The sequence below is a fragment of the Thalia democratica genome, chromosome 9 (genome assembly GCF_965202585.1).
Source record: "Thalia democratica chromosome 9, ktThaDemo2.hap1.1, whole genome shotgun sequence".
NCBI lineage: Eukaryota > Metazoa > Chordata > Thaliacea > Salpida > Salpidae > Thalia > Thalia democratica.
Genome location: NC_139173.1, coordinates 32,830,804 through 32,847,451, shown reverse-complemented (window position 1 = coordinate 32,847,451; position 16,648 = coordinate 32,830,804). Strand labels below are relative to the sequence as shown.

General features: G+C 24.6%; 1 protein-coding gene across 2 annotated transcripts in view; it reads right to left on the bottom strand.

Moving 5' to 3' along the window:
• Positions 1-1,677: 1,677 nt before the first annotated feature.
• LOC145843793 (uncharacterized) overlaps positions 1,678-16,648 on the bottom strand; it is a 50,871-nt gene continuing 35,900 nt past the window's right edge. Inside the window, exons 26-29 of one of the 2 annotated variants that reach the window (XM_082951021.1) lie at positions 3,480-3,548; positions 3,183-3,268; positions 2,723-2,827; positions 1,678-2,413 (exon numbers count right to left, since the gene is read on the bottom strand). In XM_082951021.1, the coding sequence (XP_082807147.1) occupies positions 2,329-2,413; positions 2,723-2,827; positions 3,183-3,268; positions 3,480-3,548 (345 nt within the window). In that variant the 3' untranslated portion in view covers positions 1,678-2,328. Of the gene's footprint in view, positions 2,414-2,722; positions 2,828-3,182; positions 3,269-3,479; positions 3,549-15,494; positions 15,595-16,648 lie in introns of those variants that run through there. The other variant, XM_082951022.1, reaches the window with a different exon arrangement.

The following is a 16,648-nucleotide window of genomic DNA, read 5'->3' as shown; positions in this document are numbered from 1 at the left end:
AATTTTTTTTTTTAATTTACGCAGAATTTATAAAAAGATTTATTTTTTAAAATACTGTTCAACAAAACTGGTTTATTGTTTTAACGGTATTTAGGTAAACTCGAATATATTATTTTATTAGTTAAATTATCATAGTTTAGTACCTGAATTTATCTTTTATTACTGATGCCAACCATACGTACATAAAGGCACCTACAGCAATGCTTTGTAATCTACAGCACCTTAACTTTAATGGGATGTTAATACAACAGTGGTCGGCACGGTTTTAGGGTTTTTTCTTTTAGGGTGCACGAGACTTTTGGGGTGCATGAAACTTTTTTTTGGGGTACATGAATTTATTTTTCGTGCAGAAACTATAAATTTTTTTTTTTAATCTTTCTACATAAAAGACATATTCAACCTTGATATCTCATTTTGTTGTTAATAAAACGACCATTTTTGTACTCTCTTAGTTCTATTCTGTTACATTATGTAAAAATTCTTCCACCCTTAGCCGCCCAAAGAAAAACCGAAGTGAGCAAATCCATTCAATAAATTCATTTAAGTTTACCATTCAATAAAAAGTACTAAGACTACTGATTGTTAACTGGGGTAGTGGCAATGTATTAAATAAATCTAGTTAGTATTTTAGACCTGGGTGATACAAGTAAAATATTGCTGTAAAAATTAGACCATCAATATTAAAAGTTTATTAGCCTGGGTAGGTTAAAGTGGTAAATTTAAATTTAGCATGTAAACATTAACTAGGTAACCGAATTATTAGTAAAAAAAAAAAACGATTAAAAGTGTTTACATATTCTTAAACACTAGCGGCGCTAAAGAATGCAAATTGGGATGCACAGATTTTTAATTTTGTGATTTAGGGTTCACGGATTCGAAGTAGCGTGCCGACCACTGTAATACAATATACAGTTTACTGCTGATATATAGTTTATAAAGACGCAGTAGTGTTAAAAACTCTATAGATTTAGCAGTTTTGAGTAGGTCAACTGTAAAATTATTATTTCAACTTGTGTCACATACATGAAAGCACTAAATAGTTACTTTTAATTTTAATATAAACTGAGAAACTGTTTACCTGCTGAATATCCGCTGATTTATTAAAAAAATCTAATTTTAAAATGTAAAATTTATTTAATGTGCTCAAAATTTGTAGATTGATGAAATTAGAAAAAATACTTTTTTTTAAAAGGTTATAAATAAATTAAACTTAATATTGTATACTAATATATTACAATTTTTATATTTTTTAATTTTACAACTAAAATATTTTTGTTGACATAAAAAAACATAACAAAACAATGAAAAAGCTTGTATTTATTTTAAACTGCGTTTGAAATAATTAGACAAAAACATTTTTTACAATGAACTTTGAACTTAACGAAACATTTTCAATTGGCTACATAAATTATTTTATAAAATTAAACAAAATTAAACAGTTTAGTTAAGTTTGCTATTTAGTAGTTGCATTAAAAAAAATACTTTCAAAAGATAAAAAGTAACCAAATAACCACTAGATTTATGAATAACACTTTTTAAAAAATTAAAACTAGTTTGAAAGCTTTTTGAAAAACAACTAAATGATCAGTGGTCTGTATTTTATAAATGAGTACGTTTAACAATCTAAATGCGTTCTAATACTGCTTTTTTTAACTTTTTTTGAACATATAAATTAAACTATTTTAAAAACGCGTTGTAAAAAGTTTTACTCTCAAGTTTATACTTGTGAAATTAAAACAAAAATAAAACATTACCTAAAAGTTAGGTAGAAAAAATATCAAGCGGTAAAGATCGTTTGAAAACGACAAAAGTTGTGAACAAAAATTTTATATATTCAAACAATTCACCTAAGACAACAAACATAAAAAAACTCTTAAAAGTTCAATTATAGACTTTTGAAGAGAAGCTAAAAGTGTTTAAAATAAATTTGAGAATTTGCTAGGTTCACGTAGTTCAGCAGTACTAACAATGACAGGTAGTTCAAAGTTTAAATTATATTTAGTTTGAAAATTTAATATGTATTCTAGTAGTGCTATGCAATCTAACATAAAACTTTAAACTTTTGATGGTAGCAAAAATAGTTGAAATCACACTGATAATAATATTTCTTACATGTTCAGCTGTTTACTTTTAAAGCAGCGACAGATGAAAGTATTAAAAACAAATTTAACTGTTTTCTGATGTGTAGCAACTTTTAAAATGAAAGGTAGTTCAAAGTTCAAATTTAACTCAAATAACAAACTTTACACTTATTCTAATTGAAAATGTAATCTAACATAGAAATGGTAGCAATAAAAGTTGAAATTATTTTAATATAAATTAAATTTTTTAATACTTTCTGTAATCACTTTTTTCTTCTTTTTTATTTTTTCTACTTTCGTGCTTCTTACCGCTGTGGCTGTCAGATGAACTCCTGTGATTAATAATTAAGTGTTACAATAATAAAAACAACTTTAAAAATAACGTTTTATCACATTTTTAGCATACAGTACTTTATTCATAAACACGAATGAGTTTAAAAAATAAAAAGATGTATGCCTAAATATGTTAAAAGCTTCCAAAAACTTTAAAGCTAGTTAGTACTTTTATAACACATTAAAAAAAAGTTTAAATCTGAAAATCAATTTTTAATGTAATTTCAAAACATTTTTTTTACTGCTTAAAAACAATGCATTGTTGTCTTAAAAACAAGTTTTAGCAAAATAAAAATTACTTTACCCACCTTGAAGAGTGGCTCTTGTGAGATTTTTTACTTTTGTGCGATTTGTGGTGCTTCTTGTTTTTCTTTTTAATATTTTGCTCGTCATTTGCCGAACAACTGCGCTTTCTGTTAATTTAAACAAATAAAGTTTTAAAAATATTGATTTGTTTTGTAAAAATAAAATAATAACATGAATTAAAAAATTCTTAACAATTAAAATGAGATAAGCTCTTATAGCATTTAAAGTTATAAACTAACAGTATATAGCTGCATATATATAAGCATTATAAATTTGTGATTATGCGTTTGATGTTTAAAATTATTTAAACTACAAAAATTTACAAAAGTGTTTTAGTACAGAAAAATTTATATAAACAAGAGTTCAATGAGAAATGTTCAAAAATGCCAACAGATTAACCCTAAACAAACTTCATAAATACAAATCATAAACGTTTCAATAAGTACTTAATAAACATTAAACCTTTCATTACTATCTTCAAAATCTTTGGTACTTGTAGTTGAGTCTGGTACTGTTTGTATCTGCGATTCCATTTTCCTTTCTTGCTCCTAAAAATAGTTAAGTTTTATGAAAATAAAAAAATATGTAAGAAATGTTTTATTCCAACTTTAAGTGAACTAAAAACTTAATTTATCCTTACTTGTAAGTGAACAATTTTATTTTAAAACGCACACATAACGTTTGAAAATTTTAATTGAAATTAACAAACTAGTAAACTGAATTTTAAGACTAAAAAGTTATTTAAAAAAAAATAAAAACTTTTTTTTCAATTTCTTGCAGTCTCATCTTGGCGTCGTCTAGTTCCGCTTGTAACTTGTTTATTCTCGCCTGTTTAAAAATCAAATCATAAACTAATAAATCAATAACATAAACAGCATCTATAACATAAACAGCATCTGTAACATAATTTGTAATATGATGTTTATATTTGATTTCAAATTCAGTTTTTTTTTTTTAACGAATCCAAAGTCATTAAAATTAACATCTAGAAATACTTTTTAAGTGGTTTGTACAATTAAATATTTATTTATTAAAATGACAGTTTATTCTTGCCTGTTTAAAATCAAATTTCATGTTTGTACAAGTTTAACTGAATAAATAAAATTAAAAGCTAGTATATAACAGTATGACATTAATATTAAAATAGATAGCACATTTAAAGCGAATAAAAATGTTAACTTTAGTGGCTGACAGACAGCCATGATAGTTCCGACATTATGTTTAAGATAAAGTAATAAAGTTACATATAAATTGGTTGACATTATTGTTATGAAATGAGTGTGGGAAGACTTTTTCCCTCAAAATTGAATCAGTAGATGTCCTGGTGTAATAGACTAGTTTTTTAACGTTTATATAACTGATTGTGAAGCAAGTGTTTGTGGTAAAAGTTGTTGTTGAAAAAAGTAGAAGAGTTATAAAAATTTAATAAAAAAAAAATAATAAATTAAATATTAAAAAAAAATAAAAATAATAATTTCAGGTTTTGCCACAAATCGAAGAATAATTATGAAGGTCATCGATTGCTTCACATCAAAAAACTTTGGAGTTGACAAATACTTAGCTCATAAACATCAAATAAGAAAAACATACATTTACTAACACTTGCGGACACTTTTTGTAAGATTTGCTAATCATTGAACATATAACAAATCAAATAAGTTTATTCTAATCTTAGTAATCCATTAGCTTAATTTTTCTAAAAATTAAAAACAAGTCTAAACTGATTAAAAAAAAGAAAAATAAACTTGCCTATCTAATCGTTAGTACATTCTAGCAAAGTTTGCTAGCAAAATGACTGTTTTGTTTTACTTGAGTAATTTTTAACTGCGCAGACTGAATTAAGTTTGAATTTAATTCATTACATTCAAGGCATTGTGATGATATTTTTAATCTTTAAAACTGTAGTGTATCATACAATTATATTAAAAAAAGTCATTTTGGTTTTCTGAAGGTAAATGTGAATTTTCACATAAAAAATTAATTTTGTGCACACCATCAAGGAAAACACCAGTTTTCTCTTATGGCAGGTATTTGCTTATGTATAAGTAACTAATTGTTAAGCAAGTTTTTGTGGTAAACATTTTTTTGCAAAAGTAAACGAGTTTCAAGCAATTTAGTAGACAATACAAGTTATTAAAATAAAGTTTAAAATCTTGATTTTTTTTCTTGGATTTAAACGAAAAAATTTCTGTTTTTTAAGTAAAACTTCACAAAACGACTAAACAGTTTCGAAAAACGAAATGGCAGAAGAACGAAACTAAAACTGCATGTATATTTCAATAAAGTTTAAAAGTAAAACGTTATTTTATTTGTGAAAAATGAATAAAGTGCGAATTAAATTTAAAAATATTTGAAATGTTAGTGATGACATTTATACTTACATTAAGTAAACTGAGGCAATTGTGTAAACACCCATTTTAGCTTCATCATTGGCGTAACCTTAACAGCACACCAAATGTTGATGCACTGTATTTGGTGATTTGGTATAATTTCTGACATATGCAATGTCAGAAATTGAACAATGAATACCATTTTTTAGAAGGAGATTTTTATCTCTTTAAATCACTCATTGTGTACACACTCTGTGTTGCTGTGTAAACTGCTTATCAATATATTTCTGATTGCGAAGCAAGCGTTTGTGGTAGTTTTTGTTGTTGCAAAAGTTGATAAATTTCAAGGAATACATTGAACATTCGAAGTTGAGAACAGAATAGAAGTTACTTTTAAAAATGTTCATTCAAAATAAATAAATTATTATGATTTTTAACCGTGAGAATTTCATTAAAATTAAAGCAAAATAATTATATAAAACAACTTTTTTTTTAATATGTTATATTTCTACTAAAAATAAGTATTACCAAGTCACAAGTATATATAACAAAAAAAAAATTCACAACCATATTAGAAACTATTGAAAATCGCTGTCTTAACTGTAAAAAAATATTTTGTATTGGTAAAATAAAAAGATTGTTGTAGGTTCATATTTTTATATAAGTTATTAAAAGAAAAGAAACACATTTTGGTCACAAAAAAATAAGCTGCAATATTAAAAACACAACTTTAGCAATGCAACACTTAACAAAAGCCTTTAAACACACTACAACAATACCTATTGTTTGAATAAAAAAATAGTAATAAATTTTAACTATTGTAATTGTAACTTGATTCAAATATTTATAAACAAGTAAGATGGAAACTAATTGTATAGTCAAACATATTCGATATAATAAATACTGTACTAAAAATAAAATAATAACTAATAAAAAACTTTATTACTTTTATAAATTTTTGTTCGATTTGCTTATAATTCAAAATAAAAGGAATCAACTTTATCTCATTATTAGTTTTCAGTTACTTTTGGTTAACATGAATATTTTTCAGTTAAAAACAAACGTAAAATAATATAGTAGAAGAACAAAATAAAAATCGCATGTATATTTCTATAAAGTTTGCTGGCAAGGTGATTAAATTTTTTACAAGTGTGCACACTTGATACAGTGTGCACAATTGAAAAATAATAACTATGTAATTGTATTGTCAAATATAATCTATATAATAAATATTGTACTGAAAATAAAAAAAATAACTAATAAAAATTTTTAATACTACTATGAGTTTTTTGTAAGATTTCCTTATAACAGGGTTGCCACTCGTTTTTTCAAAATAGTTTCCAGGTTTTCCATATTTCTTCCAGGTTTTACAAGTACACATTTTTAAGTCTATTTTTAGTTTTAAGTTAATTTTTATACAAGAAACTGTGTTAAATAGTATAAAAACATTGAAAAGATACTATAAAGTTACTTTAAATGTGTTTTTTTTTTTAATTTTTGATGATGACAAAAAAATCTTATTTATATGATAGATTTTTTGTGTCAAATCAAAAATAATTAAAATTCCAGGTTTTTCCAGGTTTTTTCAAAATTTCTCAAATTCCAGGCTTTTCCAGGTTAATTTTGCCTAAATTGTCGAATTCCAGTTTATACCAGGTTTCCAGGTAAAATGGCAACCCTGTTATATATCAAAATAAATAAAAATCTATTTTACTTCACTATTACTTTTTATTAACCTTTTAACCATTTTTTTAAACTAAAAACAAGCGTTAAACAATATAGTAGAAGAACTAAATAAAAATCGCATGCATATTTTAATAAAGATTGCTTGCAAGGTGATTAAACTTTTCGAATATTTTTTCAAGTGTGCACACTGTAGCAAGTTTGAATCTATTAAAAAGTATCTCAAACTTGAGTAACAATATTTTTGATTGCATGAAATAATTAATTAATATTTTAATATATCAATTTATTTTAATTTATTCAATTTGTGCCTTGTATAAATTTTATGTTTATGTTTATTTAAACACTTCAACTTGTTATTTTTCCTTTTTATGTTAGTGTCTTTCATTTTAAGTGGCTTAGATTTTAAACCCTTCGTTTGACAATAAACTTTATTTATAATAATAAAATAACTCAAGATAAAACGAAATTGTATAAGTGTGCACACAGTATCAAAAGTGAAATTCATTTAAAGTATCTTAAATGTTGGTGATAATATTTTTATTTGCATAAAATAGCTCAAGATAAAAAGAACTTATAAAGAAACATTAAAATTGTTTGTAGTTGCAGGTATTTAGCAATATTTGATCAAAATTACAGGTAGTTTTCAAAACTTCTTCAGTTTCAGAACTTTTTGGTTCTCATTTAAAATCAGTTTTATTTTATTTTTTAATTAGCTACAGTAGGTCCAACTTTTCAATTTGAAAACAAGCGTAAAATTATTGCAAAACAACATAATAAAACAATTTATAAAACATTTGTATATACCAGTCAAGTTTACTAGCGATAGGGTGTAAATCTCATTTGTTTACTTGAAAGTTTTCAATTTTCGCTCACTGCACCAAGTGTGAATCTTTTCTTTTAAATTCAAAGTGCCGGTAATAACAACTTTATTTGCTTAAAATAAACTCAAAATAACAAAATAATTACAAATTTAGAAACATTCATTTGGGTTCCATAATAAACGTAACTTTTTGTATTTTACATTGACGTGAAATCAGAAGATATTCTTCACTTAAAAAAAATTATTTTGGGGAAGGATTTTCCGTTTACTTATAAACTTGCTGATGAATTATAATACTTCATTTGTTTATGTTCATATAAACAATTACGAAAAGGCGTTTGTGGTAAAACTTTTTGTAAGAAAAGTAGAAGAATATCAAGAACTCAACATTTAAAAACAAACTTTTACAAGTTTCATATTGCAAGAAATGTTCAAAATTTAACGTTCAGCCACCAATTAAAAATAATTACGAAGGTTTAAATATATAGTATAAATTAAAAATAGTTTTCACAATAGGTTTTAATTATTTTTTGATATGCTTTATAAAGCAGTGGTAAACTCGATGACATTGCTGATTAAAAAAATCATACTTTGTATTTGTAGGTATAATTTAATTGTAGAATCATATTTTAACATTGGCATATACAAAATTTAAACACTATAAATTAATAAAGTACATAAACAAGTGGCGAGGCAGGCTAGTACACATTCTAAATAAAAGCAATCAACTCTACTTTATTTTTACAATTCAATTAGATTCGGTTGACTTGACTATTGGAAGGTCAAAATAAGCATAAAACAATGATGAGAAAACATAACTATTGTACATAAAACGTGTGTATTTCAAAAAAAACTACAAACAAAAAGCTTTTTTTTACTGTGCATACTGGGTAAGTGTGAATTACAATTTAAAACGTCATTTATGATAGTTTTGTTTGTGTAAATTAAGCTTTCGTGGGCAAAACAACTACAAAAAAGTTACTTGTCCCGAATTATTTTCCGCACCGTCAATAGACACATTAAAAACTTGTTGATACATTTTGATAAACAATGAACATTTCGATCGTTAATATCTCGATTTTAAACTTTTATGTGGGGAAAATTTTCCCTTAAAAATGAAGTGTCAAGAATTGCAGGATTAGTTCATTATTAAATTCTTGTGTTTATATAATTAATTGTGAGACGAGTGTTTGTGTGCAAAACTAAACAAGTTAAAAGCAGTTTGTTGGTCAATTCAGGTTTAGAGAAAATTTGAAATTTATCTTAATTTTTTTTTATTCATAAAAGTTTACTATGTGTTCTTAAGCGGAAGAATTTATGTAAATAGTTTCAAGAAAACTTGGAAAAAATACATAGTATAAAACTTTGACTTGTTTTTAAATTTTTCAAACGTTTATCTAATACAATATAATACATCTTTTTTTAAGTAAAACTTTACAATGGGTTCCAACAAAAAATTAAACATATTCAATAAAATTTAAAAAAAGGTTGTTTATACTTAAATAAATTGACTATTTTTAGTATTGCCTACTCCATAAATTTAAGTAAATTTCTAAAAAATGTTTTCCAAGTTATTTGTATATCTAAATATCATATTTTAACATTGACAAAAATAAAGTAATGATAATTACATAATTTAAAACTAAGAAAAGACGTACTAAACAATATTAACAACATTTATTAACAATTTTAATGAATTTTTGCAAGAGTAGCAAAGTTTTTTTTTATTGTTTTTCAAATGTGGAGTGGACGCTGGGGTATGTGTGAATTTAAAATCACAAGATATTGATGAAAATAATTGTAATTGTGTTAAACTAAAACAAATAATACAATTACCGCATTAAGGAAAATTTATTGTATTTATATCATTCACAATACTTACGATAGTTGCTTGAATCAATGAAACGGTGTGGGGAATATTTTCCCTCTAAATTAATTAATTGGGTCATACGCCGCCTTGTTAGTTTTCAAATATGCTCATGTTAAAATAAATAATTTTGAAGCAAGTGTTTGTGGTAAAGTTTGTTGCAAAAGTAGATAAGTTACGAGCATTTTATTTAAAATTTCAGGTTGGAAAAATTAAGACTCACAATGAAATTTTTCGTTGACTAGAATAATAATATTTTATTATATTTCTTTTTTATAGCAGCTTCATGAAAAGTTGAATTGAAAAAAAAATATAAAACTTCAATGACGGTCAAAAACTATTGTACAATATCAAAACTATTTTATTAAGTTCAAATCTTGACAAATACGTAGAATACTGAACATCAAAACTTTAATTTTTTTAACATTTTTTTTTTAAGTTTCATGACTTTAAAAAAAAATTGTTTTACTTATTTCTACAACTTGAAGGACATCGGTGTGAAATTTTTCAACTTAAAATAAAATTTGTAAAAAAAATCAACAACTTTAAATAATTTTAGAATGATGTACAGCTTTTATAATGGACAAATTAACAAAAGACTCAAGCTGAACAACTATGTAAGCTAGTTTTTAATATACTAAAAACAATGCGGATAACATAAATTGTCTTAATAACTAATTACAACTTAAAGTTGGGTTAAAACTTTTTTTTTTTACAAGTACTGACTCACCAGAATCTTTTCCGAAAACACTCCTGAAGTTTTGTAAGTTATTTTTGATTTTAAACTCAAAAAACAAAAACTAAAATAAAAAATAAATCAGTTAAAATATTTAAGACTTTCATATGAGTTGCAACTCATTTAAAATAAAAATAATTAACTATTTAGTTAGCCTCATTGGCTTAAACTTCTAAATTTTAAAACAAACGTGAAAAAATGTTATCAAAACAAAATTTATCATCATATGTATACTCAAATAGAGTATGCTAACAAAAGCTTGATATTTTTTAACAGTCCACAATATAACAAGCTTTATTTTATTTTAAAAATTCCCATCATATCATTAATAATAACTTTATTTACGTTAAACAAACTAAATTGTGAAAAATATTTATTTCAGTTTTATACTTCACATTAGTGTCTATACACGGCAAAGATATTTTTATCTCATTATAACGCAACAATTTTTACAAATATAGTAGTCACTTAATTAATAATTTGGCATGGAGAATATATTCCCTCTAAATTAAATGATAACTGGTTTCACCTTGACTTAATTGGACAATTGTTTATGTTTATATAAGTAATTATGAAACAAGGGTTTGTGGCAGACTTGCTGACTTATAAAACTTAATTTTATTTATTAGTTCTATAGTTTGAAGGACATTAGTTATAAATATTTCAACTTGAAAATAAAATTGTAAAAAAACTCATCAATTTTTACTAAATTTAGAAACATTGCACAGCTTTTTATAGGACAAATCAAAAAAAAAAAGCGTCAAACTGAATCATTGTGAAAGCTAATTTTTATATACTAAAAACAATGCTGATAACATTAATTATCCTAATAGTTAACGCCAATTTAAAGCAGATTTTTAACTTGTTTTTATCACAATCGCGAACTCTTTTATATTTTTTTCCTACAACACTTCTGACAACTTTTGTTAAGTTATTTGTGATTTGAAAATCATGTTTTTTGAAAGGAAATCATTAAAACTTTTAAGACAAGAAACAAATGCTTAAGTTATTAACAACAATTGAAAGTTATTTATTATTTTGAGATGTTAATATGATTTGAAGCTATATAGATTGAAAAGAAATCAAGTTTCAGTCTTTAGTTAACTTTAGTTTGCTTAATGTTTTTTCATTTTATAACAAACAAGAACAGGTGGTTAAAAAGGTGGCACGAAATCAGCATATGTATATTACAATAAAGTTTGCTAGCAGAACTTGATAATTTTTTAACAGTTCACACTTCAAAAAGCTTTATTTAGTTTTAGAAATACCGACTATATCAGTGATAATAATATTATTAATGTAAAACAAACTCAAGAGAAGACTTTTTTTTTTAGAAAAAAATTTCGTTGAAGTTTTGTAATTCACATTATTTCTGTACACTTCAAAAATATTTTTATCTCACCATAAAGCACACTTTTATAAAAACAACAGACACGTAATTACAGGGTTGCCACTCGTTTTTTCAAAAAATTTTCCAGGTTTTTTAAAGTACACATTTTTGGGTCTATTTTAAGCATAAAGTTAAGTTATGTTCAAGGTTTTTCCAGGTTTCCAGGTAAAGTGGCAACCCTGTGATTAATAATATGGTATAGGGAAGATTTTCCCTCAAAATTAAGCTTTCATGTACTGTAAGTTTACTGTCTATTTGTTTATAGTTTATATAACTAATTATGAAGCAAGGGTTTGTGGTGAACTTTGTCGTTACGAAAGTAAACAAGTTACAAGGTTTATTGAATATTTTAAGAATTAAACAAAGCTAAAAGTAATACATAGTTTTTTGTTAAACAAAAAAAAGTTTAACTCTTTTTTACAAGAAATTTCTTTGGATTTCCAGGCTTAGCCAACCTGATATTAGTCTTCCAAATTAAATTCATATCAAAATTTAAATTATCATTTTCTACAAAAACTTTAAAATAAACGTTTAAAGTTTTTAATGAGCAGTGACTACTCAAGCATTCTGCTGTTTAAAATCTTATTTTAAAGCTATTATTGACGTGAAAATAATACAAAATTCTTATATTAAATGTCGTAAACACTAAAATTATAAGCAGCAAACTAACAAAAAGATTAACTTAACATAATTAACAAAGACTTTTTGTAAGGTTAGTACGCATTTGTTATAAAATTAACCAGGAGTACTTATTCTTGATAGTTAATAAGCTTTGGTTGATATAAATTTTTCAACAGTTTTAAAATCAAACATAAACTTACAGCAAGTTAACAAAAATAAATATCACATCGCATGTATGTTCAAATTCATTTACTAACGAGTAGGTTTTAATTTTTTTTTATTTATTGTTATTCAATTGGGGTAAAATTTAATTCGAAAACATCTTTGATGTTGGTGAAAAAACTTTATCGGCATTAAAATAAACTCAAAATACTATAGAGGATTATGAAACACTTCTGTTAACATCGTGCGTTCTAATTCATGTGAATTTCTTAATCACTAAAAAGTATTTGTGCACAATCAACGAACTTAAGAACTGTGTGGGGAAATGTTTCCCTCAAAAATTCCATACTAACAGACATAGGTCCCTGCAATTACTAATTGCTTAAGGATATATAAACTCCTATGAAGCAAGTGTTTATGGGAATCTTTTTGTAACAATAGTAAACGAGTTTCAATTTATTTATTAAACAATTTAATTTAAGAACTAAAAGTGGTTGAAACATTTTTTGTCTATTATTTATACGGATTTGATTGCAAAATTTTATTGTATTTCAAATGTGGAACATCTCTTTAAAAGGTAGCAAACTAGTTTTACTAAAACCAAACATTGATTAGTCACAAGCACAAAAATGTTTAAGAATAAAAAATTATGCTTATTTGTTTTGTTCCATAATTTAAAATCAATTTTATGTATTATTTTTACATTTTGAAGGTTTTATATGTAAAACGCGAAACAATAACTTTTTTAACCAGGCAGCCTTTAAAATATGTTCTAAAAAATTACAAAACGTTTAGTTAAGTTAAAACAAGTGTTTTACAGTGAACAAACCAAAAGATCTGTTGTTATGCTAATTTTCAATACTTAAAAAAAAACTGTCTAAAATTCCAGGTTAGGCCAAACTGATATTACTTTTCAATGTGCAAATATTAACGAAGTTTGAATTTAATACTAAAATATAAATTTTTTTTTTTTTCAAGAAAATTTTATGTGCTTTAATAAGCAATGATTCCTCAATGACTATGCTGATTAAGATCATATTCCAAAGTTATCATTAATGTATATATCATTTAAAATTCATATTTCAACGCTAACAAACAACAAGTTAAAAAATATTAACTTAACTTACTTCTTAACAAAGACTTTTTGTAAAAATTGCTACTTAATTAAAAGAAAAATTACTAACAGTATCTTTTTTTTAATATTAGATTTTTTTTCAACTTAAAAACAAACATATACTGATGACAACTTTAAAAATTAAATAGTTTACAAAGACTTTTTGTAAGAGTTGGTAGTCATTTAAAATAAAACCAATCAGTAGTAACTATTTTTATTATTCAACGAGTTTTGACTGTTATTTTTTAATTCAAAAACTAACATAAACTGATGACAACTTTAAAAATAAAATTATATATCGCGTCGCTTGTATACTCAAATTCATTCTCTAACGAATAGGATTTAAAACTTATTCTATTATTGTTTTTAACTGCGCATACTGAAGAAAAATTTAGTTCAAAAATATATGTGATGTTGGTGACAATCACTTTACTACCACAAAACAAACTCGAACTAGCAATGGACTATTACAAAACACTCATTTGATAACAGTGCTTTAAATAACAAGATTTCTTTGAGCACCAAAAATAAATATTGATGCACGCTTGCTATATTTTTGCACATTCAATATAACTAGTGTGCAAACTGATGTAAATATTTGACTTGGGAAATATTTCCCTTTAAAATTAAAAACCAGACAAATATACCAGTTCAAAAAATTATCTATTTTTGTTTATGTATAATATAACCTATTGTGAATCAAGTGTTTGTGGTACACTTTTTTTGCAAAAGTAAACGAGTTTCAAGCAACATAGTGTAAAATACAAATTGTTATAATAAAGTTTAAAATCTTAATTTTTTTCTTGGATTTAAACGAAAAAAATTTCAGCTGTTCAAGTCAAACTTTACAAAACGTTTCATTAAAACCTAGAAAATTTCGAAAAACAAAACGGCGGAAGAACGAAACTAAAGCTGCATGTATATTTCAATAAAGTTTATAAGTAAAACATCTTTTTATTTCAAAAGTAAAAACTTAATCAGGTGTGTACTTAATTAAAATATATCTGAAATGTTAGTGATGATATTTATATTTGCATTCAGTAAACTCAGGCAGTTGTGTAAATGAATGGTTGTATCAATGGCTTAATCTTACCAGCACACCAAATAATGATGCACTATGTATTTGGAATAAGTAATATCAAAAATTGATCACTGAATACCAATTTTTTACGAGGAGATTTTTATCTCTTAAAATTACTTTCTAGTTCCTGATATTGTAGGAAATCTAATGGTGTGTTATCTATCAATATATAACTGATTGTGAAGCAAGTTTGTGGTAGCTTTTGTTGATGCATAAGTTTGAACATTTGAAGTTGAGAATAGAGTTAAAATTACAAAAAAAAAATCATTCAAATTAAATATATCATTATGATTTTCAAATCATAACAATTTCATTAAAATTAAAACAAAATAATTATATAAAACAACCTTTTTAAATGTTATATTTTTACTAAATATAAGTACTATTCAGTCACAAGTATATGTAAGAAAAATATAAATTTTACAACCAAATTCGAAACTTTTTACTAAATGATAAAAAAATTTGTATTTGTTGGTAAAATAAAACGATTGTTGTATGTTCATATTTTTATGTAAGTTATTAAAAGAAAAGAAACACATTTTAATCACAAAAAATAATCTGCAATTTTAAACACACAACTTTAGCAACTAAATTTTTAAGGAAAGCCTTTAAACACACTACAACAAAATACCTATTGTTTAAATAAAAAAATTAATAATTACTGTAACAACTTGTAACTGTAATGTGATTCAACTATTTATAAACAAGTGTAATGAAAACTAATTGTATATTCAATGTAGCAACTAAACACTTAAGGAAAGCCTTTAAAATAATAAATACTGTACTGAAAATAAAATAATAACTAATAAAATTTTTTATTACTTTTATGAATTTTTGTTAGATTACCTAATAATTCAAAATAAAAGGAATCAATTCTATTTCATTAGTAAGTTTTTAGTCAACATGAATATTTTTCAGTTAAAAACAAACGTAAAATAATACAGTAGAAGAACGAAATAAAAATTGCATGTGTGTTTCAATAAAGTTTGCTTGCAAGGTGATTAAACTTTCCGAATATTCTTTTCAAGTGTGCACACTGTGGCAAGTGTGAAATTCATTTAAAGTATCTGAAATGTTCGTGATAACATTTTTTATTTGCATAAATAAATTGTTTAAATAATCATTCTGGTTTTACCATTAATTTATGAGATATAAACATAAACATATATTTATGAGCACACCAAATATATATTAATCCAATCTACATTTTGAATTAGTAGCATTATTACATTTTATTATTATAAATGACTAAGTTGTGTTAAGGGGATTTTCCTTTCTTGAAATTTTACACTACAACCACAATGTTTCATTCACTGTTGGAAACTGCTGATAAATATATAATACTAATTGTGAAACAAGTGTTTGTGGGAAAACTTGTTGTTGCGAAAGTAGACAGATTTCAAGCAGTATATTGATCATTTGAAGTTGAGAATGTTAAAATTTTGAGTTTTCTTTATAACTTTTGTGATTGTAATTAATAAAAAAATACTTCTTAAGCTAAACGAATTCGTAAAAGATTCTAAGAATAAACCTCAATAAAAATATTTGTTACTAAAAATTAAAGATAACATAAAGGTTTGACCATGCCACGTTAAAAATTGTTTGAAGTTCCAGGTATTTTTCAAAATTTCTCTAGTTCCAGAATTTTTTGATTTTCATTTAAAATCAGTTTTATTTTATTTTTCAATTACCTACAGTAGTTCCAAATTTTTTTAATTTGAAACCAAGCATAAAATTATTGCAAAAGAGCATAATAAAACTATTTATAAAACATTTGTATATACCAGTCAAGTTTACTAGCGATAGGGTGTAAATCTCATTTGTTTATTTGAAAGTTTTCAATTTTCGCACACTGTACCAAGTGTGAATCTTTTTTTTTGAATTTAAAGTGCTGGTAATAATAACTTTATTTGCTTAAAATGAACTCAAAATAACAAAATAATTACAAATTTAGAAACATTCATTTGAGTTCCATAATAAACGTAACTTTTTGTATTTTAATGTGCACAATTGACGTGAATTCAGAAGATATTCTTCAGATTAAAAAAAAAGACAATTTTATGGGGAAGGATTTTCCCTCTAAATTTATATCATACTATGATTTTAATTATATTTATACAC